Raw genomic sequence first — 22,149 nt, 5'->3', positions numbered from 1 at the left:
TTGGGCTTTATTAAAATTTATTTTTATAAATTTAAGCTTAAGATGGGGATTTGTCTCATGCCAACTGAGGGAAATGTGTCGTAGAGTATTCTTAAGCAACCGCTGTACACACATTAGAGAAAAAAAAACATTTGTAACACAAAACTGTGCAGGAAGTCACAAATACGCTGAGCCAGCACTTATGAACTTGAATTCTTAATGCTCTCTCCCACTTCTAAAACCCCTGCATGAGTTTAAAATAAGTACTTGACAATAGTAATGCTATCCTAGATATCGTCAGTCCTGGGATTAAGGTTATTAGAACCTCTGTATAAGCTGCTCTGATTATCCTGTTGGATCATTCCAACCCGTAAGATGTAAAAGAATACAGAGCACATCTGTTTGATCAATCCTCTCTAACAGGTTTGTCTCTTTGGAGAAAACCGTATTAGAATATAATGTCCCAACACCATCTGTCCTGAAAGTCTCCAAGTAGTTTTTATAATAGGAGTAATTAACTCTCAAACAGTGACACCATTTTTGTAAGAGATAAAAGCTAAATTTATGTTTTTCTCATTAATTGACCTGTTATAGAGAAATACTATGCCGCTGTGAAACTATGTGATGTACTAAGTGGCTTTTTTAAAAATAAATTTGCATTTATAAGCGTTTAGGAGATTGCTGGCGTTCACCATCTGGTCAACAATAAGACGAGACATGGTGCCATTCCAGTGTGTGAGCATTGAAGAAGAAGGATACAGCTGCAGCTTAACAGGAAATTGGAAAGCCAGAAGATATTTGGCTAGCAGTGCATGTCTTAAATCTTGCTTAAGATCGCCAACAAATGTAACAAGAAGAAAAAAGGAAAGTCAATCTTATCAGCCCTCAGAGGACGCTTGTCTCCTTTGAGCTTGTTCTAAGCAACTTGCTGTTATAATGACAAATTATTTCCCTCACAGTTAGCCCATTGGACACAGTTCTGTTCGACTAACCTGATGCCAGTGGAGTCATTTTCCAAAAAGCTGATATGAGGAGAAAATTGCTATGAAAGCATAAATGCAGCACCACTGACTGAATAATTATATGTAGAGTGGAAATTAGCGAGAGTATAATTATCCACAGCTGTGGTAGCTATCGGTTTGAATCAGAGTGGCTGGTCACTCAGCCCACTTCCTCCCTCTCCACTGGTGCTGTTGCTGGAGGATAATGGAGCAGTGGTGCAACGCTACGAACGCTCCTCTGCTAGATAGATGCATTAAGTGTAGGCAGCAATACAACAAGATGAGCCCTCACTTACACTCATTACTCTTGATTTGGTTTAAATTGTCATTTAAAAACCAATCGATCCCGTGTTGCTTAGAGATTTCTGCAACGCTTTTACATTTTACCTCAATGCGGCTGTCGCTAAGATGCCAGTTTGCATGAATGCTGTTGTAAGCAAATGCACATGATTTACATTATTTTAGGCAACTGAAAAAATAAAAATAAAAAAATAAAAATTAACAAAAATGAAAGCAAAATTGCCAAAAATTTTAGATTTAGGCCAAAACATTCAGATGCACAATCAAGCTGCAGGAAAATGAGTTTTGCATCTAGACCTTTGCACCTGATACATGTTACTGTTGAAAAGTGATGGACATTTGGTTCAGTATTGCTTTCCTAAAATAAGGTTTTTCTTTAAATGAAACCTGAATCAGCTTCTGTTGTCATCGTTTTTCTTACACCTAGAAGATGTAATAACCTACATAAATCCCAACTTTTTAGGAATTTTATTTGTTTCACCTTAACTCATATTTTTTAAAATATATAATCTTTTTTAGCAGTTTCATATGAAGAAGCTAAATTCTAGAACTTTTCATCTACATAATCAGTGTGAGAGGTGCTGCGTGTCTGCAGGCAGGGCAGGCAACTGGTGGAGGCCTCCAGGCCACAAGTGGGCACCAGAGGGCTGACACACTTTGATGTCAGAACCACAACAACAGTGACACAAAGAAATTACACAGTTCATCTCACAGGCATGTTATACGTCGACGTGAAATGTACTGGGCTGCCTAGTGGAGCTAGCGTTGCAGCAGGCCGGCATCTTGGATGAGTCTCTATTCGGCTCCGGTGCATTTATTTCTACTGAAGAAGTTGTTTACCTAACCAAAAACACACAGACTTGATAATGAAATTTTAATTACTGTATTGACCCAAATATAGGATGACCCAGATTATAAAATGACCCCCCTTTTCACGACTAATCTTCAGCAAAAAAAAAAAAAAATAATAATAATTATATATATATATATATATATAACTTTTCAAATCAACTACTTTTATAGAAAATTTTAGAACAAATACTGAGCAAAAATGCTATTTTAATGCCAACTATCAGAACGTTGCTGACATGTGAAATCAAAAGTCAAATGAGGCTTTTATTCACAGACGTCCTCTGCCTCGCTGTACTCACTCTCACGTCGCTGCAGTCCTGGTGTACCATCAGATTGCTACACCTGCCGATTTCTCCCAGAACGTCATCCTCACTGCCATCCATTCATGCAATGTTTGACACCTCTGCTGAATTTACCACCATCATCTTAACATTCACATAACTCTGCCTTAGTAGCTTACTAATTTGCCCCACTTTCGGTCCACGCTGCTCCGCACCTCTGTCTTGCCTTTTTTCTTCTGTTGAGAACACACAGCCTGGCGCCCTCTACTGTTACAGATGTGTAATGACTCCAGACAAACATCATGTGTGAATGCTTAGACCCCGGTTATAAGACGACCTATATTATATTCGGGTCAATATGGTAATTAAAATAAATTAAAATATAAAATCTCAACTAGTATGCTAGAAAAGTCAATAGCAATCCCATGTGATCTGTTTCCAGTAGTACTCCGGTTGTTGCAACTGTAGTCTGGCATATTTTTCACCCTGCATTCACCCCAGTTGGGTTTGGAGAATGAGGAATCCATCCACTATGGCGACGATGCTGTTACGCTTTCTGGCACCTAATGTTTAGGGTTGGTCTTTGCTTTCTAGTCTTTTCAACCAAGATTTAAATGATGAGTCCCCAAATTGGTTACCTATTAAAAATGTTACGTTAAAATTGACGATAATACTTAACGTTACATAAATTAGTCCAGGTTTTTTGAAGTTACAGCATTAGACAATCCACTCAAGTCAGCTGTTGCCTTTTCTGAATAATGAGAAGGCAATTAAAAAAATTATACTAAAAATAATCAAATTTATACTATGAAAAAAAAAGATCAAACTGATTTGATGTGTGAGTAGCTGACCAAGGACGTGATATTTTATATTCTATATTAGTGGCTTAGTCTACCCTGATTACTTTAATTAGCAGTTAATTAGGACACCTTTGGAGAATTCTCTGTTTTATTTGATATGTAGCATGTGCACTGTACATGCATTATTCATTTTACATGGTTCATCAGTAGTATACCTCATTAAATCATCACATGGAACACAGCTAGACATTTTGCAACACTTATTAATCCATTTTACATATTTTCTTGTATTCATCCACTTTATGCAATAACAAAATATGCAGAGAGAAGTGAGTGAGACAAACACTGATTCCATGAAATAGGGATGGAGGATGTTAAATGTATGCATTTAAAAACAAAAGACATTTAATTTTGAGCTAGTACAGCTGCAAAAACGCTGTGAATGTGCATCTTTTCCAGTCAGACTTCTTTGTAGAACAGGTCATTTGTGTTTTCTTGATGGGAGTAAAAAAAATAAAATACAAAAAGCAGTCTGGATGTCAGTGAGAGTTGTTGTCTTTTGTAGGATCACATGCAGTTGGATTTATTAGTTAAGATGTAGAAAAATGAAGCTATTTGAGAGCACGGATCTGTACGTTTTTCAAAATCTCTGAATACAAACTGGTGATTTAGAAGACGATTATGCAAATTGTATTTGTGCTACTTCTGTTTGTTCCCATTGGAAATCACTTGTTGACAGATGAAAAGCTGAAATGAGAATAACTGATAAAACTCTGGTGATATTACCACTAGACGGCAAAATGTCGACTCAGGCAGACAGCATCTTCTAAAATTGTCAAATGGCAGAGAAAAAAGAATTATATCTATAGCTGGATGTGGTGCTGAGTGAATGTGACGCCTGCTCCTTTATGTGAAATGTCAACCAGACTCCCGCTTGCTCTCCCCATGTCTCTTCAGCCGGCTGCATCCAGACACACTATAAAGCAGACGTGTGTGTGTGTGTGTGTGTGTGTGTGTGTGTGCACGCCTCGTTGGTATCTCACCCAGCTGGCCGAGGGAAGCTTGCTCAGTGCTCAGTAGTGGACTTAACATGGCTCGCTTTACTTTGTCCACTGTATCTCCTGTCAGTTTGGCTTTAAACAGTTGTCACAGCTGTGAGTTCACAGGCAGCGGGTCAAGGCTCTGTTGGTGCACAAGCATAAAAGTCTGCATGAAACAAAAATCAATTTTTAGGTGTATTTTCATGTTTACCTTTAGTTGTCAGACACCAGATGTTTTAGCCGCTGAAGCATCCATTTTAAAGTAATGTAATTACATTCCTTGAGCCTGCAGGCTGCAACGTGTGCATAACGTAATGGCACAAGGCTGTCAGAGATACTGATTGATAGACAGTTGAGTGCATTTTGGTGTAGTGTTACCATCACAATAGCATTGGGATCACTTTGTCAAGGGGATTAAATGGATTTACAACTCAGGATTAGAACCTAACCAGCTGGGCACATTTGTGAAAAAAATATTTGTGTGTGTGTGTGTGTGTGTGTGTGTGTGTGTGTGTGAGAGACGGGGGGGGGGGGGGTGGGGGGGGGCAGAGAGAAGGAGAGAGGAAGGACTTAGATGACGGGGGCTTGTTTTAATGGGTCCTGTCAGGTGATACTGCTATTAAGAAAAAGCTTCTTTTCATCTGGAAACCACCAGATGAAATCAACTTCCCGAGATTGTTGGTTAACATCAGGTTGGGAGCTTTGCTAGATGCAGTTTGAAAAAACAAAAACAAAAAAATTGGTTTCGTAGTCCTTACAATATCACCTCACAATCAAGAGTGCGCCCTTTCTGACTATTTTTGGGGACCTGCAGAGGTTTAATGCTGACTTTAATAGATTCACATCTCTTATGTCAAAAATTTAGATTTGAATAGGATAATTAGTTAATATCTGCTCATTTAAATCAAGTTAATTCTGAAAAGAGGAAAGGGATAATCACTTTTTAGTGATCAAGTTACATTTTTTAAAGCAGTCTATCTTCGCTGGATTTTAAAAAAATAGTAACATTTTCCAATAAGAACAAAAACAAGACAGATCATCAGATTTTCTGACTTGTTTAATAACCATTAAACCGTTTACTGACCATTATCTGTCTAGATATTTGTTAGTTCATCATTAAGGTAGACCTAATAGCATTATTTAATGATTAATTCATGTGTAACAAAGGGATTGTTTAACAAATTAATGAATTATGAAGTATGCCAATGAAAGGATACAAAAATGCACAAATTGTAATAAAATAGGTTGATGTCTTTGGAGTCAGCAAATGTTTTTTTTTTCCTCATTTGCAACTGCCAGCTTCATGCTTACTTTTGATTTGCAGCAGCGTGCGTGTGTCATTCTTATAATTAATATTAAATTATATGTATTTGTGAACAACATGCATGTTTTTGTTCTCTTGAACAGCAGTATCTCCTTTTATCCAGCAGCCCAGTTTGTGATCGTAAAAAAAAATGTAATTATATTTGTTCACATTTCTGTCATGAAGGGCTTGGATAGATTAGATACTGGTTTATGGTTTTTAATGTTAAAGACACCTCCAGAAGTAGTTCTGACCAAATTTTATGGAACTGGCATCATGTTTACTACAACAGTGAGTAATTGCCTGAACATTTTTGCACATGGTGAGGATTTGGATTGATTTTGTGCATGATGTCTGTTTGGAAAGAGACACAGTGTTTGTGGTAAGTTTGGGGCTCAAAAATCCTCAAATCTGGACATAAACCCATTTTGAAGAGGTAGGAGTTTATTTTGTGGTGGCGGCTGGGCTGCGATCACCATCGGCTGTTCTTTACAGCAACCGTTGTTCTATGTGTGAAGGTAAACTGGATGCTGCATGCTGGTGTTTTGTTTAAGGGTTGTCAATATCACATTTAAAAAAAGATTTACATTCCATTGAAAACATTGATTATTGATTTTTAAAAATGCATGCAGTTGGGCAAAATTCTATTTGGCACCCACCGATTGTGCAAGTTGTGCCACTCAAAAAGAGACAGAATCCCCCCCCCCCCCCCCCCCCCCCCCCCAAAAAAAAGGAATTACAGGAAGTTATATCATATTATTTAAAAAGAATTGGTGCAGAAAAAAGTATTTCGCACCAAACAAGCAAGAATTTTGGCCATCACAGATCTGTTAAGAAGCTCTCCTATCCTTCTCTCGTTACCTGTATTAATGGCACCTGTTTGAACTCATGACACCTGTCAACAGTGAGACTCCAACATCCTCCGTGGCCAAGACCAGAGAGCTGTTTAAGGACAACAGGGACAATATTGTACACCTGCATGAGACTGGGAAGAGCCAGTCAACAAATGCAAGCAATTTGGTGAGAAGAGATCAACTGTTGGAGCAATTATCAGACAATGGAATCAGAATAAGCTTTGCTTTCATTGAATGTGCACCTTGGAACAAGGACATTTGACTTCACAGCACAACCTGTCCAAGAGATACACAAACAAACTCATAGTCAAAACAGGTTAAGTCTATGAGAGCAGCCGCTGCACGGCACTCCTTTGCAGATAAGATAGGGTAGCAAGATGATGGGAGGGGGAGGGGAAAAATGCATTTCAGACCTACTCCTGGCAGGTGATAGCCCTGATTTACTAAACAACACCTCACTACATAAAAGCACATACTGAGACGAATGACAACATAACCACGAATGGTGGGTGGGAGGGGCTGGGACCACCTTTCCAACCGAGAGAGTTTGCACACATTCCAGTGTGCCCTCCTCTGGTCAGCTGAGGGAGAGAGGAGGTGTGAGGGCAGCGTTGAGTCCTTGAAGGGTCTGTGACCTGCCACCCAGATCACTCGCAAGCTGAACAGGAGGTCACAATCTTATTGGAGAAGGGTAGGGAGGAGCTCAAAACATCTGTCTGTAGTCTTTCCAGTGGGAGTTTTGAGTTCTTCAGCCCTCAAGGCTAAGTGTAGGGAGCCAGAATAAATAGATGATCACTTACTGTCTCAATCAACCTGGGGCTCCATGCAAGATCTCCCCTTGTGGAGTAAAAATGATCTTTAGAATGTTGAGGCAATAACCCAGAACTACACAGGGAGAACTTGTCAATGACATGAAGAGAGCTGGGACCACAGTTACAAAGGTTACTATTAGTAACAAAATACGTCATCATGGATTAAAATTACGCAGCACTTGAAAGGTGCCCCTGCTTAATCCCGCATATGTCCAGACCTTTCTAAAGTTTTCCAGAGACCATCTGGATGAGCCAGAGGAGGATTGGGAGAATGGCATGTGGTCAGATGAGACCAAAATAGGACTATTTGTTATGAATGCCACACACCGTTTCTGCAGGGGAAAGAATGCTGAGATGCATCTGAAGAACACCATACCCACTGTGAAGCACGGGGGTAAAAACAGTATGCTTTGAGGACGCTTTTCTGCAAGAGACTGGGCATCTGATCCATACTGAGGAAAGGATGAATGGGGTCGTGTACCGTGAGACTTTGGGCAAAAACCTCCTTCTATCGGCGAGAGCACAGAAGATAAAACATGGCAGAATCTTCCAGCATGACCATGATCCCAAACACGCTGCCCACACTTCAGAGAAGTGGCTACATAAAAAGCCTTTCAAGGTTCTGGAGCAGCCTTGCTCATCTCCAGACTTTAATCCAATAGAGAATATGTGAAGAGAAAAGAAAATCTGTGTTGCCCAACAGCAGCCCCAAAACAGCATAGCTCTGGAGAACATCTGCAAGGAAGAATGGGCCAAAATACCAGCTACAGTGTATGCAAACCTAGAAAAAATTTACAGGAAACCTTTGTACTCTTTCATTGCCAACCAAGGTTACGTTACTTATGATAATTTTAGAGACCTCCTCCATCATTTTGTGTCACAGCTTGCACAAAATTGGCAGGTGACAAATATTGTGTGTGTGTGTGTGTGTGTGTGTGTGTGTGTATCTATCCATCTATCTATCTATCTATCTATCTATCTATCTATATATATATATATATATATATATATATATATATATATATATATATATATATATATATATATATATATACTGATTAGGCTTTTTCAAAATTTCATTTGACTGTTTTGCATGCTTCCACTCACAGATTTTTATTTATTTATTTATTTTTTTTTGTCATTTGCCTTCTCTCCATTGAAGGCATGGTGCTTCCATCTTATATGTCTCTTTTATCACATTGTCAGAAGTCACAAAGCAGTTTTCTTACTTTCATAACCTTCAGGCCAAAATTATCCTACTAGGACAGACTTTATTTGGGAAGCATTTTCCATTGTGAAAATATTCTCACCAAACACAAAATCTGCCTGTTCTGAAACTTTTAATGCTTTGCTTCATGCAATAAGTTTTAAATTTATATTTCTTGCAGTGCCTTCCATACCCTGAAGTAGTTGAAATATTAATACACATGAGTGAAGAGCATTACAAACTGATGCCAACACTTGTTATGGAAAGTTATGAGTCATTTATGTTTAAATAAGTGTTTTTAAGATCAGAAATATAAGAACATTTATAAATTTTTCCTACAAGTTTGTCAGTTTTTCTAATACGATTATTAAACCATCTTGTAGTTTGATTGACATCATGGCAAAAATGGGAAAGGGGACAACAATTAATACAGTTACAGTAGGTCACCTGCAAGTGATGTTGATTGCCTTGCATGGCGACAACATGCAATGGCCAGTACTCGTCTGCATGCTGCTTAATGAATATTTCCCTTTCTCTTTCTCTGCCTGTCTGTGCATCCAGAAGACGACAATACTGAAGGTGGGTATTTTCCATCGTTTATCATAATACTGTTTTCCTGCGTAAGGTCACTGAAAAGATGTAAACAAATGTTTTATTCGGGCTGAATGTACTGATATAACTGAAGTGGTAAGTGTGATAGAAGGTTTTTTTTTTCATTTGTTGATTGTAGTGTCATAATATTTATGAGAATGTGTAAGATGAGTTGTTTTTAACATCAGGATAGGTTTTCCATCGGCTTCATCTAAAGAAACATCGACCAAAGTCCTAAATGTGGGAAGAAAAGGTCCATAAGAAGTTACTTTATGGATTATAGGAGAACTATTACTATGATTAAAGATTTGCACATTTGTTTAATGCAGAAATCAGGATTTAATTTTTTCAGGGGCCACCATCTAGTGGTGGAAAAATGCATTGCACCTTAAGCCCCTTTTCCTACTTGATTACCTCTGGAAGCAACACCTCTTGTACGTGAAGGCATACTCTAGCCGAGCAACAGAGCCAGACTTAAATGTAGATGAGAAATGTCTCTAACTCCACATCAATCTAGATCAGCAGCACTACTATTTAAGCACCCCTGGTCTAGAATACATCTGCAAATGCTTGTGAACGCTCTGTGATTGACATCTGTATGTAAGCGGATGTCTAACCCCCGTTTCACACTGCAAGCATCAGCGGAACGGAACAGCAGCGGAGCGGCTCACTCGCGAACTTCAAAGTGGTCCTTTTCACACCGGGAGAGTCTTGGCCACGGCACGGCTTCCTTGCTGCGCCTCGCTTTACTTTCGAGATTCTAAAATCCCTTGAGATTTCCACAATCCTTCCTCATCGAGGGATCACAACCCCCGTGAGGAATCACACCGTTGAACTTCTCGAAAGAAACGGGTGGTAAACAAAGCCGTTTGGTCACACGTGCTGACGTAAGTTATATAAAACATCGCAACGTTGCATTTTATTTAGAAAATCACCGGGGATTTTACACTGAAACTGTGTGTGGTTTCCTGTCTCGCACTATGTGTCCTGCGGAAATTGATGTGTCCCAGAAGCAGCTCGCGGAAAAAATAGAACTCGATCCTATCTTTAGCGGCGCAGGGCGGCATGCTGCTTCTGGGATGCGCCTGAAAATAGCCGTGTCGCGGCTGGTTTGAAACGTTGTAATTGGATTCTACTTGAAGCAATGCCGCTTTGCTGCCGTTCCGTTCCGTTGATGCTTGCAGTGTGAAACTGGGGTGGCGCTGTTGGCTAATGCTGAGTGGCACTCATTTCAAATTGCATGAAGCTCTATTGAACAGACATGGGCTTAGCAAAGAAAATCACATATTACCTACTAGTTATATGTATTTGTGAAATGAAGGCGCTATGGTACGTATCACAGTACAGGGGAGACGATACAATATATCATGATGTATTGCGATACATTCAGTCAGACGATATTAGCGATTTTTTTGTCTGAATTTATTGTAGGAAAATTCAATAGACAGTCCAAACTGATATGTAACATGTTTAACATGAGTTATCTGAACCATAATAGAGGGATTTACATTTCAATGGTGAAAACAAAACCCATTGCACACTGCTGCCAACTAGCGGTCAGCATTTGAATTGCACCAAAAGAAAAGAAAATACGCAAATGTTTGCATGTAAATTCTAACAAAAATTAGATACACAGCTTTTGAATATTGATATAATATTGCAGCAAAAACTATCACGATATTTTGCGATATTGATATTTTCAATACAAGGCTTTTGTTAATAGAAAAAATATGGAAAAAAAATCACAATATATTGCCATATAAATTGTTTTTACATCCCTATTACCTACATTATATCACAGTACAAGGTAAGAGTATCACTTTTTCGTATTTCCTAAAGGTCATACATGCATACATTTTAAACGGACAACTCCGGATTGCTGCTTGCAAAACAAAACATTTCTGTTTTGATAGCATATGTTATTTAAATGTAATTATTCAAGTTTTTCTTTTTTACAATAACTTCTTGAATTCACTAAATACAGAAATCTGCTTATTTCACAGTTTTTAATTTCCTGCTTTTGAGGAACAAGTCATCAGAAAAATCTAATATTGCAACATTTTAACCACTCCTCCGATTTCTTTACACAGCCTGTTTTAATCCCAAGGAATCTGTTTTTTTTCCCCTGGATTAATATTTAGTGTAGACTTAATATCCTAATATATGGTTGTGATTAATGTTCATGATGAGGTTCAACAATAAAGCTAGTTTCACTATTATAAGCTTACCTATTTTCTCATTAACCAGCAACAAGTTACATGAAAGCCTCTAGAATGGATCGATAAATGGCACCCCGTTGGTGCTGCGTCTGAAGCTTGCTTACCCATCACTGAGAAAAATGAGAAAGAAAATGAAATGCATTTTAAACTCCTGCTGGGATTATTCTAATGACGTGTCGTAAGTTGCAGATGATGCATTCCAACCAGTGCTGGTTGACTAAATGCTCATCTAGCTAACCCTGTCTGTGCGTCCTCCTCTTTACTCTCTGTCCCACTTTTCCCCTGTCCCAACACTCCCCAAGAAACACAGACATCTGCTTCTGAAAGAGATGCCTGAATGTTAGTGTCACACACTTTCCCATGGTCCCTTGTTCTCTGCTGACTGTGCTCTTGTTTTCCTTTAAGGTCCTGCACACCTGATGATGGGCGAGCAAGGTATGGGCTTTGTTCCTCTTTCCCCGTCATTCCTTCATTGTTCCTCCTGCTCCCATTGTGCTTTAGGAATATGTGTGCCTCTAATTTCAGCACAGGCTTCAAGCTTCACATGGGCTGCCGTCGATTATTTTCTTTTTAAGGATATGATGTGAAGGTTCTCAGTCATCCAGGTCATGGTGATCCAAAGAGTTTCAATGAAAGCAACTGGACTTCTTTGGTTTCTTGAAGACGTTTTGTTTCTCCTCCTAGGAGCTTTGTTAATTCTCACAGGAATATATGAAGGTCAAGCTTATAAACTGTAGCTGTCTGTTGCTGTTTAACGAGCTGAAACTACCCATGACTATGGCTGATAGCTATCTATGTCAAACAGAGGAGGTGGCCCCATGTTTCACCTTTTCAGCATCTACAATGCAACTTTAAAGGGATATTATGCAACTTTGTCATATTTTTAAGTAATTTTCTTGAGCCAGTATGTGGTAAAATGACCCTTTACAGAATTGATTAAATGTCACTCTGACCCCTACCACCCTCTGTGGCCAGAATACCACATTTGCAACCTCAGAGTGCCGGTCCATTGGACATACCTGAGCTGACATACTTGGCGCTGCAGTCTGCTTTCAGCACATTTACTGAATGTTTTAGATCACACCAGATTTGTTTGATTTAGTGACTTTAAAGACATTAATAAAGACCAAGGAGACCTTTCAGCAGTTAAAGTGTTTTAAAAGACGACTGCACAGGAGATAAGTTTGATTTTCGATTTGACCACAGATAATTAACAGCGGACACTAGTGAGTGCTAAAGCAAGCAAAACTTTCGAGTTTGCCTTTAAATCTAATCCCAGAAGAGTTTTCCACCCTCCTGTATAAAATCAAAACAACCTCTCCCGTACAATAGAGCCTAACAACACCCACGACTCCTCAGGTTGTAGGGAGGAGGGGTTCTGGATGACTGAGAATCCTCACTAGTGAGGAGGGGTATTCATTGGTAGGTATTAGACAACAACACTTTGTAAGCTTGACTCTCCCATGTTGCAGTCAGAATTGACAAAAATTCCTCAGAGAAGTGAAACGTCTTCGAGAAACCGAAGAAGTCCCGGTGTCATTTGAACCCTTTTGGACTTTCAAAGGATCTTGTTGATATTCAGTCTTCTATCGCTCTATTAATTTCTGCCTCATCTCGTTTAGGCAACCACACCATTTCCTGCTACACGTCCTTACTTTTTAATTATTTACATTTACTGTACTCGCTTTGGTGTAATGGTGGTGGTTCTCGCAAAAGGAGACTTGCATTTACCGTGTTTGGATGTAATTTATGGTGATGGAAAACAGCTTACCGACTCTTTTCGCTAATCCTCATCTGGACACACTTTTGTAATGCACACTGAGAGCATCTGCACAAACACTTTGTTCATTCTACTGATGTCTTTCCATTTGTGTGACTCTGCACATTATCATGGTACAGCAGAGCAGGAATGTATCTTTCCTTTAAAAAAAACATCACTGCAGCTGCCCATTTTCTCTCTCACACATATTTGTTGCCATGAAGCGTCTCCCACCTGCCCTCCACCCTCCTCTGATTTTACTATGACACTTATCCAGTGTCTCCTCTCCCTTTGCCTCCCCTCCTCCTTTTGTCTGGAATCTGCTTTCTCCATGGAACATTTCATCAAATCTTATAGGTAAAAATAAAGGTACTATCCTTTTTCAATTTTCCGAATTGACCGAACTTTGTGGCAGTGTTTGTGGCATAATATGCTCAAGCTGTGTGATCTATAAATTCACCAGCATTTAAAACTGCAAAGGGTCAACCCGTAAATGAAAGGGTTTTCAGGTAGGTGCTGCTCTCGCTTTGCATTCATATGTGTCACCTGCTCTCTTTTCTTGCCCGATGCATGGGAACCACAATGTCTGAATGCAAAAGCTGCTGTCCTAGTTTTAGTACACATCCTGCTCTGTGGGATATTTGCTCTCCATATTTATATATTTTTTAATCGTGGGTTTTGAGGTTGCGGGTGACGCTTGATCATAGTGTTGTGGGCCTCTCATCCTGGCTGTGATCCTCACCTCTTCTCTCTGTGGGGTAAGTGGACTTCTGATTTTTCCCATTTGACTTTCCTCCACAGGGCAGAGAGGGGAAGCTTGGCTTGTAAGGTCCCTGCTGAGCATTCAAGGTAAAACTTTATTATTATTATTGATTATTTCATGTTGATTTTTGCAGTAAAAGCCAAATTTAGCGAGTTCTGATGTAGTAGCTGTGTTGTACTTCATTGTCACTACAGGTAGATGGCTAATTGTAGACTAACCTTTAATTATGCTGTCAAGCTAGTTAAAAAACCCATGATGGACACTGTGACAATTAAGCAACCCATTTCCATTCTGAGGTAACTTTCTCTTTGATTTTGTTTGCACTGGCTTTGGAATTTACCGTTTCATCAGTTTTACTTTGAAAGTGAAGCTTTTGACATGACATACCAAGTAATATATTAGATTAAATGTCTATCGTGTACTGATGAAGCATCATTTTATCAGGTAAGTTTTCAAATCGGGGAAACAGTGTGGCAAATGCATTTTTGCATTCTAAGTTTTTTTTTTTTTGAAGAATGCCTTCCTGATGTTTGCTCTTGTATGTCTAATGGCCAATTCATGGTTTCTGCTATTGAGTTCCTAGATTTGCAAGTATGCATGATGTTATTTCAACTGCACCAGTCTACTAAGCAGAAGACTATTTTTTGATGATCCTATAAGTTGTACAGACCACAATTGCACTGTCTGGACTTGACCCAGCATGACAAAACATCAGTTAATTAAAAAAGAAACTAACTCTATGCTGAGCTTAGAGGTGAGATAAACATGAATTTCTGCCTCATGCATATTTTAATATGGGTTACTTATTTTTCCAGTTGCATTTTTCTTCAGCTGCTCATGATTGGAAATACTATAGGGATTTTTGTCCATTTTGAATTGTGTTTCTGTGCAAAATGCCTGTTTAAGATAACTTCCCTGTTGAATTTAAACAGGAACAGTGTTTACGTCCTTAACGACTGATGAGCTAATAGTTAATCAGTGTAAGACCAAGCCCCAAATGTAATACTGTTGCATTACTGTCATTTAGAATTCCTCAATATCAGTATAATGCAGTAATGATGTTGGTGTATCCAGAAAAGGGGTGAAGGACTAAGAAAGTTAGGGTGAACTTTAGGGTGATTTGGATCAATTTTAAAAAGCCTTTTATTAGCATTATGTGCAATCTAAATAGACCCAAATGTGAAGTTGATTTCTGCCATCTTCATACTACTCCAAGTTGCGACCTTTCAAAGGTCATGCAAGCAAATAATATTTTTAAATCTATACACTGTGGTTAGGTTTGTATTACATATTTGTTTTGGAAGAACTTCTTGCTGGATTGTAAGCAGCAAAACAACCAGATCTGAGGCCCTTTTTCCCTTAGTGCCTACTCAGCTCGTCTCAGCATGACTGCACGGCTTTTCCACTAGTAGCCCGCCCTTTTTCAATTCAATTCAATTCAATAATACTCTATTAATCCCAGAGGGAAATTGGAGTTTCAGTACACACAATTCTGAGATCAGACATATATACATACATACATGACAAGAATCGGTGACTGTGGTCATTCGCAACCCGAGTCGCGCTACCGTAATAGATCAAGAGGGTTTATATGAGGATAGAGTCAGGGGGAGGGAAAAAAAGGCACTTCAGAGTTACTCTCACCCAAGAGTGTAGCTTTGCTATGCAACAAAAAACACCTCAGACAGATATGCAACAGACTTCAGACATTACACAACATAATTGTCCACTAGGTGGGGAGGTAGGGTTGGGACTGTCCTCACTTTGGTGTGTGCAGCCGCATGGAGCAGCGCTTATCACCTCCGTTTGGACAGGGGAGGGAGATTAATGGGTTGGAGAGCAAAGTTACTCCTAGATATGATTCCACGGCCTTCACCGGTCACAGTCCCGCCCAGGCTGGGAGAGGGAGAAAGAGTTGCCTAGCGACGGCAGCGTTCCACATTTCTTCTGAGGGTGGAGTTTTTACTTTAGACTCAAGGACACCAGATTCAGATAAGGATTGTTTTGGGGACAGACAGAGATAATTTCCTCTCTGCCTTACGCCGGGGACACACCGGCCGCGGAAGCGCCGCAAAGCGCTGAGAAGCGAATCGCTCCCGAAATTTGGCCGCTGCTCGCCGCTCCTCAGTTCAGATCAGACGCGCCCCAGTCGAGGCGCGCCTCGGCTCAGCTGTAGTTTTTCTTTTAAAACACTTGGTGTCCTCCATTTCCTCTCTGCCTTTTCTCAGCTATTTTCCTCTACGTGTGTGCGCACACTCATGTGCGTGCGCGTGTGTGTGTGTGTGTGTGTGTGTGTGTGTGTGTGTGTGTGTGTGTGTGTGTGTGTGTGTGTGTGTGTGTGTGTGTGAACCTATGGTATGAGTTGTTTCTGCCAGTTGAATCTCTTGGAACCCGCTCCAGTTCTGCAGCTGTATGCTAGCAGTTTCTTCCGAAATGGGTACGTAAATAACCATGTTTTTCGGGGGTCGTACAGCTCCTTGTGTTTCTCAATTTCCATAACTAATTTAAAGTCATCCATCTTAACTGCTTGCCTCAGACTTTCTACCTCTCTGTCCTGTTTGCTCCGGTGAAAAGACACCCAAAACCACACACCCCTTCACGTGGTCACACACGCACACAAGTTCGATGTGTGTGTGTGTTCGTGTGGTTTTTCTGCAGTGTCTGATTACGAACACATTTGACTATTGCGGAATTTTATTTTGAAATGCTTTATTTTGTTAACTTTACCAGCCTGCCTCTTATGTCTAGGTTTGACTTCCTGCCAGAATTGACGCGATTCACCCGCGGCTCGCAAAAAAAATAGAGCCGACGCCGAAATGATCGCTGCACGGCGCGGGCTGGGGTGCCGGCGCGAGGCGATTCGCGGCGCTTCGGCGGCTCATGTGGTCTATAGAATAGCTTAACAAGGGCGCCGAATGAAGGCGGCCCCATTTTCGCGGCGCTTCCGCGGCCGGTGTGTCCCCGGCGTTAGAGTTCTGTTGGTCATCAACCCCTCTAGATCCAATAATGGCGTAATTAATCTATCCCAACCTGTACTGATCCCTCCACAACTCTGTCCTTGATGGAACCCACCTTCTGTGTCAGAGCCTAAATCTCAGCCAAAGTTCAAAGCTTGCGACTCATCTCGGCAATTATATGAGTTTTTGCATTCACAGCGCGATGCATTCCATCCCTGAGCTCTGGGATTAAGCCAATATTCCTCGAAAGCTTGTTAATTTTCTGGTAAGCCAGGTAACCACTCAGGCCAAACAGCAGGAATCCTGACACCAAAACCACGAATATCCAGAAATCTTCAGAATCCTCTACAGACAGTTGAGAGAGGCATATCAGGTTCCACTGTTTCCAGGAGTCCATGATATACCCAGCTGGCTCTGTCCCAGAGGGGCATCCGGGAGCCCCTTCTCCCATTCTCATTGTTGAAAACATTTTGTCAATCACGTTGAGTGACCAGCTGACCAGATCCATTTTTAATAATTTCCAGTTTCCAGAAAAAATGCAGAAGAGCCATGCACAAAGACAGGACAAAGAGCCTTGGGATAATAGGGAGGGAGAGCAGAAAAATGCGCCTGTACTCTCCAAGAGCCGGAAGTCAACCAACCTTGCTTTAGTTCCAAGCAAAACATGCCAACCTGAAAATATGGCAACAAAAGATTGTCGGCCACTGATTGGCCAGGGGGTGGAGTCTTCTGGACCTCTCTGGAGTATTTTGCCTTCCTGATCCAGAGTAATTTCCAGATTTCATCCTTATTGAGTCTGAGAAAAGGCTGCAGACTGAGCAGAATGTTTAACATCGCTACCATTGATGCTTTGTGTTGTGTTAAGCCTCCTTTCCACCAGACATAAATGCGGTGTGTAATGTAATAGTGGCTTTTTAACTGCAAGCTCCCTCCCAACTGGGAGCGATTCTGTCACGAAATAAGACTGAAAGTGTTCCACGCAAAGTCACAAAATCATGGAAGAATTTCAACACCAAGCGCGATTTCAGAAGTCCACACAATAACAGGCAAGGAGAAAGACAGCAGCATGGATCCAGAAAGGTCTGTGACTTTCTGTTCTTTCTGTTTCTCTTCTGTTTGTCGGCGACGGGGGTTTCACAGGTTTATCTGCACGTGACTTTTATTTTGAAAGGTTCCGGATGTTTTACACTGCTTTCCTGTTTGACTCCCTGTCTGACCTTATCCAAACTGCGTGTTTTGAAAGTGTAGTGTGCAGTAAATGAACTAAAAACACAATGATAGCATCCAACACCCTTTGCTTCTGATATGCGTTTAAATCGTTAAAATTTGCAGCCGGTGGAAAGAAACCTGTCCACTATAACAGCAGCTAACTACAGCAAAGTAAGATTTGCGGCAGTTTTGCGACGCTTTCATGTCCGGTGGAAAAGAGGCTTTAGTGTTGCAAACAGATTGCATTATTATACCTTTCAGACTATAGCCATCCTGCTCTGACAAACCCACCCACTAGAGCTGTTTATTAACCTTAATGGAAAACTATCCAAACCATGTAGAGTAGAGTTGAGCTAAGGTAAGTCGCACTGTGAATGTGTAGTGGAAAAGGGGCGTTAGTGTCTGCTGGGGAGGGTTGAGTGTAGATAACCACATAATTCAATGTGCAATGCAAAAGTGATTTATAGTTTCTGAAATAACATAAATGTCCTTTAAGACTGGGGCAGCTTTAAGGCTGCAACAATAAACTTAGGTCTTAGTTTCTGTTCAGACTTTCCATTAGCCTATCAATCTTGTAGGTCTTTCACACCATTTCTTTGAACAGAGGCCATTTCGTAAGCTTTATTCGGCGGATTGAATAGCAATTATTTATAATTTTTACACAGAAAATAATTCAAAATGGCTAAAATATTCATTTTACTTGCTGTGCTGATCATTCCAAATATATTTTACCTAATTTTGCATTTGTAGCTCACCATCATGTATGAGGAAACCATAAATTGGTCTTAAAGCTATGTAAATATGGGACTACATGCATATTCTTTGCACAAATATACATCCACACAATCACCTGCTCAGAAGACCTAAATCCAGCTGCTCTAGATTCCCTGGTCACAATCACAGCTTAGCTTGCCTCAAGTCAAGCCTAGCCTCCTGATAAAAAGTATAGAATATGCCACGGGGACGTAAACTTATGCATGAAAAAAACCCATTAGCTTCATCTGTCAAGGTAAGTGTCGTTGTCAGTTTCAGAGTCCTTACTCCTGTTTTTTGCTTACAACACTGATGTGTGCATTTTTTCAGAATTGCTTTTTGTTTTAACCCTGTGGGGGAAAAAAACCTGCAAAAATTGCTCCATGAAATGTTGGCTGTTAAGTTTTAACACATCTTAATTGGCTTTTTGTCATTCTAAATCCAGCAAATGTAATCCCCCCTCACGCTAGCTGTCTGGATCTTAAATGAACATTGTGAGCGGAACCGTGTTTCTTTGGTGTGAGTGGATCACATTATGTAACCTACTGTACGGCACGGTATTTGCTGCGTTTTGTGTTAGTTGCCCACTCAAGGGAATAAGTGCAACAGTACGGTATTAGTGGCCTTTTTGAAAATGCTTGATGTTAACTGGTGAGTTATTTTTTTGTGTGCAGTTTTTCACTGCCTTGTAACAAACTCCTAGCTTGGAACGTGGCAGCGAGGGAAAGCCACAGGGAGAAAGTGAAATAATGCTGATGAGGCACAGATCTGCCGTATGAGGCCCACTGCTTCTAATTTGGGTCTTGGTAAGATGTCCCCAGTGCTTTGCAGTGTGAAACCTGCTCAGTCCAGTAAATGTACTATGTGGTCATAAACACATATCCCCACTTGAGCATTAAAACTAGTAGTAAGGACAGGGCATGCACTCGTCTGCTTGTGAGATGTCCTCACTCAGGTTCTTGTGTGTGGCGTTAACCACTTGTATGATATATCCTCTCTGTTGATGGCTGCTCCTTTGGGGATGGGGCGTTGTGTGTATATTTGGCTTTCAGTACCAACATGCATCCCTAAAACATCGCTCTCCCATCCAGCTCCAGATAGCTCGGCGTGCAGAGGGATAAATCATACCACAGGCACACAAATCACCCGGGTATTTAATTGCTGTCATCACAATAAACTGCCACGTGCAGCTTAAGAGGAACTGCAGCTTGTTCCAACTGGCTTACACGTACAACAGGACTATTTCTAAATTAGTGTACTTCCTAATGTAACTCCTTTCACTTTCCAAACATGGAAATTGTCCTTTCATCATACTGTGCACATTGCAATGGCTTTCCACAAAGTGCATAGGTGAATCGCTTCACTAGTTTGTTTTGTACCCAATTCTGTTGCATGTTACACATCAAGTGAAATGGACTTTTGGACTTTTCAAACAAAAGGCTTGCAGATGGAGCCTTAACTGGATGTGTGAGATTTATACACATGCCTTCAGATTGTAGCTCTCTGTCACAAAGGAGTATGCATGAGCTGTTATAGAGAATGGAATATCAGATTATCAAGCGTGAAAACTTCACAGACATTATAGGAGTTAACAGGGTGTGAAAATTAGTCATGCTCACATGTGCAACTTGGCTGTAGGTTGTGTGTGTGTTAAAAGGAAATGTCAGTGTAGTTTATACAAAAATCTCGGCTATTTGTGGTACAATTTAGGTTAGAGATGAAGTGGAAGCACCTCCACTGTGAAAGTTTGAACATATTAGCTTTTTATCTTAGGAGTATATAGATATTAGAATAGAGTAGAGTAGAATGCCTTTATTTTCTTTGTACAACACAATTAAAAAAGTGTCGCCATCTCCGATGGTGCATAAAAATGATATAAACAAAATATAAAATGAATAAAACACATACCACATATGCACTTACATTCACATCACATTATTGCATGACTCGTGATTTTACACAGTTTAGAAGGATAATGATGAAAGTCATATCTATACAGTATTTAATGCGCTCATTGCTTTTGCATAAAAGCTGTTTTTCAGTCTGTTTGTCCGTGCTTTTAATGACCTAAAACGTCTCCCAGAGGGCAACAGTTCAAAGTGCGAGTGACCCGGATGAGATGAGTCCCTCAGAATGTTGTTAAAAGTTTACAAGACAACATCTTTAACCATCAGCGCAATGCTTTGTTTAATTCAGCTCATGTGCCTTTGACCTTGAGGGAGAGTGTTGTAAGAAGGTGTGTGTGTGTTTGTACTTGTTATGACATGGTGCAGTGATGGATAGTAGTTAAGCTGGGATTCAGCACAGCTCAGTGCGTAAGTGACATTGGAGTGTGTTCAGGTCAGTGAACATCATTGAAAGAGCTTCACTTGAAGTACTGTTCGTGGAATTTAACCTCGCACTTTCTTTAACACAAGTGCATTGAGATGCTTGGTTTTTTTAATGGAAAGTTTGATGATATTTGAAACTGCAAAGGTCCCAAATAGGCAAAATAAAATGTGAACGGTGGAAAACTCAGAGCCTCTGATAATACAGTGTCATCATGACCACAATTTAAACCTAGTTATTGTCACATACATGATTATTTAAAATTTGTTTACTTCTATACTTTGACCTCAGCAAAAAAAGGTCTTATTATTTTGAAGGGGGGAGTTGCTCTACTTAAACCATTTTTATCCTCCCTTCTAACACCATACAGGTCTAGGGTAAATGGGGATTCTGAGTTGACCTTAGGAGCGATTGTGTGTGTGTGTGTGTGTGTGTGTGTGTGTGTGTGTGTGTGTGTGTGTGTGTGTGCTCATCCTTCTTGAGTGTGTCTGCATTGGTCCTATGATGGACTGGTGACCTGTCCAGAGTGTACATTGCTTCAGGATACCAGAACAAACGGTACAACGAAGGAGAAAGAGAGAGACTCAGTAAATCAATTGCTCCCAAAGTGAACATCAAACTTGTACTGTGAGATCTGACCCATTTTCTTGCTGGTAACACTCACTTCCTTGTGACCTCAAGCCATCAAATAGTAATAATTGTAATTTTCATTTTTTATCTGTAGCAACAGGGAACTTGGCTGGCCTGTTTTCACTGAACAGCGGAAGAAGCTGGTCATGACCAACTAACAATGTGCAAAGCACCAATCTGTGAACGGTTGAACTTCGGATATTTTAGGTTATTCATCCACAATAATGACTTTAAACAACATTAAAAATGCCTTGTTTACACATAACCCGTCATTGGTTACAAGTAAAGTTAGAGATCTGTTGAATAAATTACATGTAATTTAATCAAAATACTCAAAAACAAAGCTGGCACAATGATGTGAAATGGACTGGATTTCTGTAGGCCACTTTAGAGAGGATAAATCTTGCTAAGATCAGCCTTGTTTGTCACGTCTGTTGCTTAAAGAGGATATATTATGGAAAACTCACGCTGTGCATCCTTTCCTGCCGCTATGTGGGTCTCTACTTCCTCT

The 22,149-nt window shown here is 40.2% G+C and overlaps 1 protein-coding gene across 19 annotated transcripts in view; it reads left to right on the top strand.

Annotated features, from left to right (window-relative positions):
* LOC107375745 (neurexin-1a) overlaps nucleotides 1-22,149 on the top strand; it is a 462,507-nt gene that overhangs the window by 29,171 nt on the left and 411,187 nt on the right. For 9 of the 19 annotated variants that reach the window (XM_070542354.1, XM_070542361.1, XM_070542375.1 and 6 more), the window contains exons 3-5: nucleotides 8,991-9,008; nucleotides 11,645-11,674; nucleotides 13,800-13,847. In XM_070542354.1, coding sequence (XP_070398455.1) covers nucleotides 8,991-9,008; nucleotides 11,645-11,674; nucleotides 13,800-13,847 — 96 coding nt within the window. The remainder of the gene's footprint in view (nucleotides 1-8,990; nucleotides 9,009-11,644; nucleotides 11,675-13,799; nucleotides 13,848-22,149) is intronic. The other 10 variants (XM_070542365.1, XM_070542373.1, XM_070542362.1 and 7 more) reach the window with 5 other exon arrangements.

The sequence above is a fragment of the Nothobranchius furzeri genome, chromosome 12 (genome assembly GCF_043380555.1).
Source record: "Nothobranchius furzeri strain GRZ-AD chromosome 12, NfurGRZ-RIMD1, whole genome shotgun sequence".
Taxonomy (NCBI): domain Eukaryota; kingdom Metazoa; phylum Chordata; class Actinopteri; order Cyprinodontiformes; family Nothobranchiidae; genus Nothobranchius; species Nothobranchius furzeri.
The sequence above is the reverse complement of the archived record's forward strand: the minus strand, read 5'-3'. Positions and strand labels throughout refer to the sequence as shown.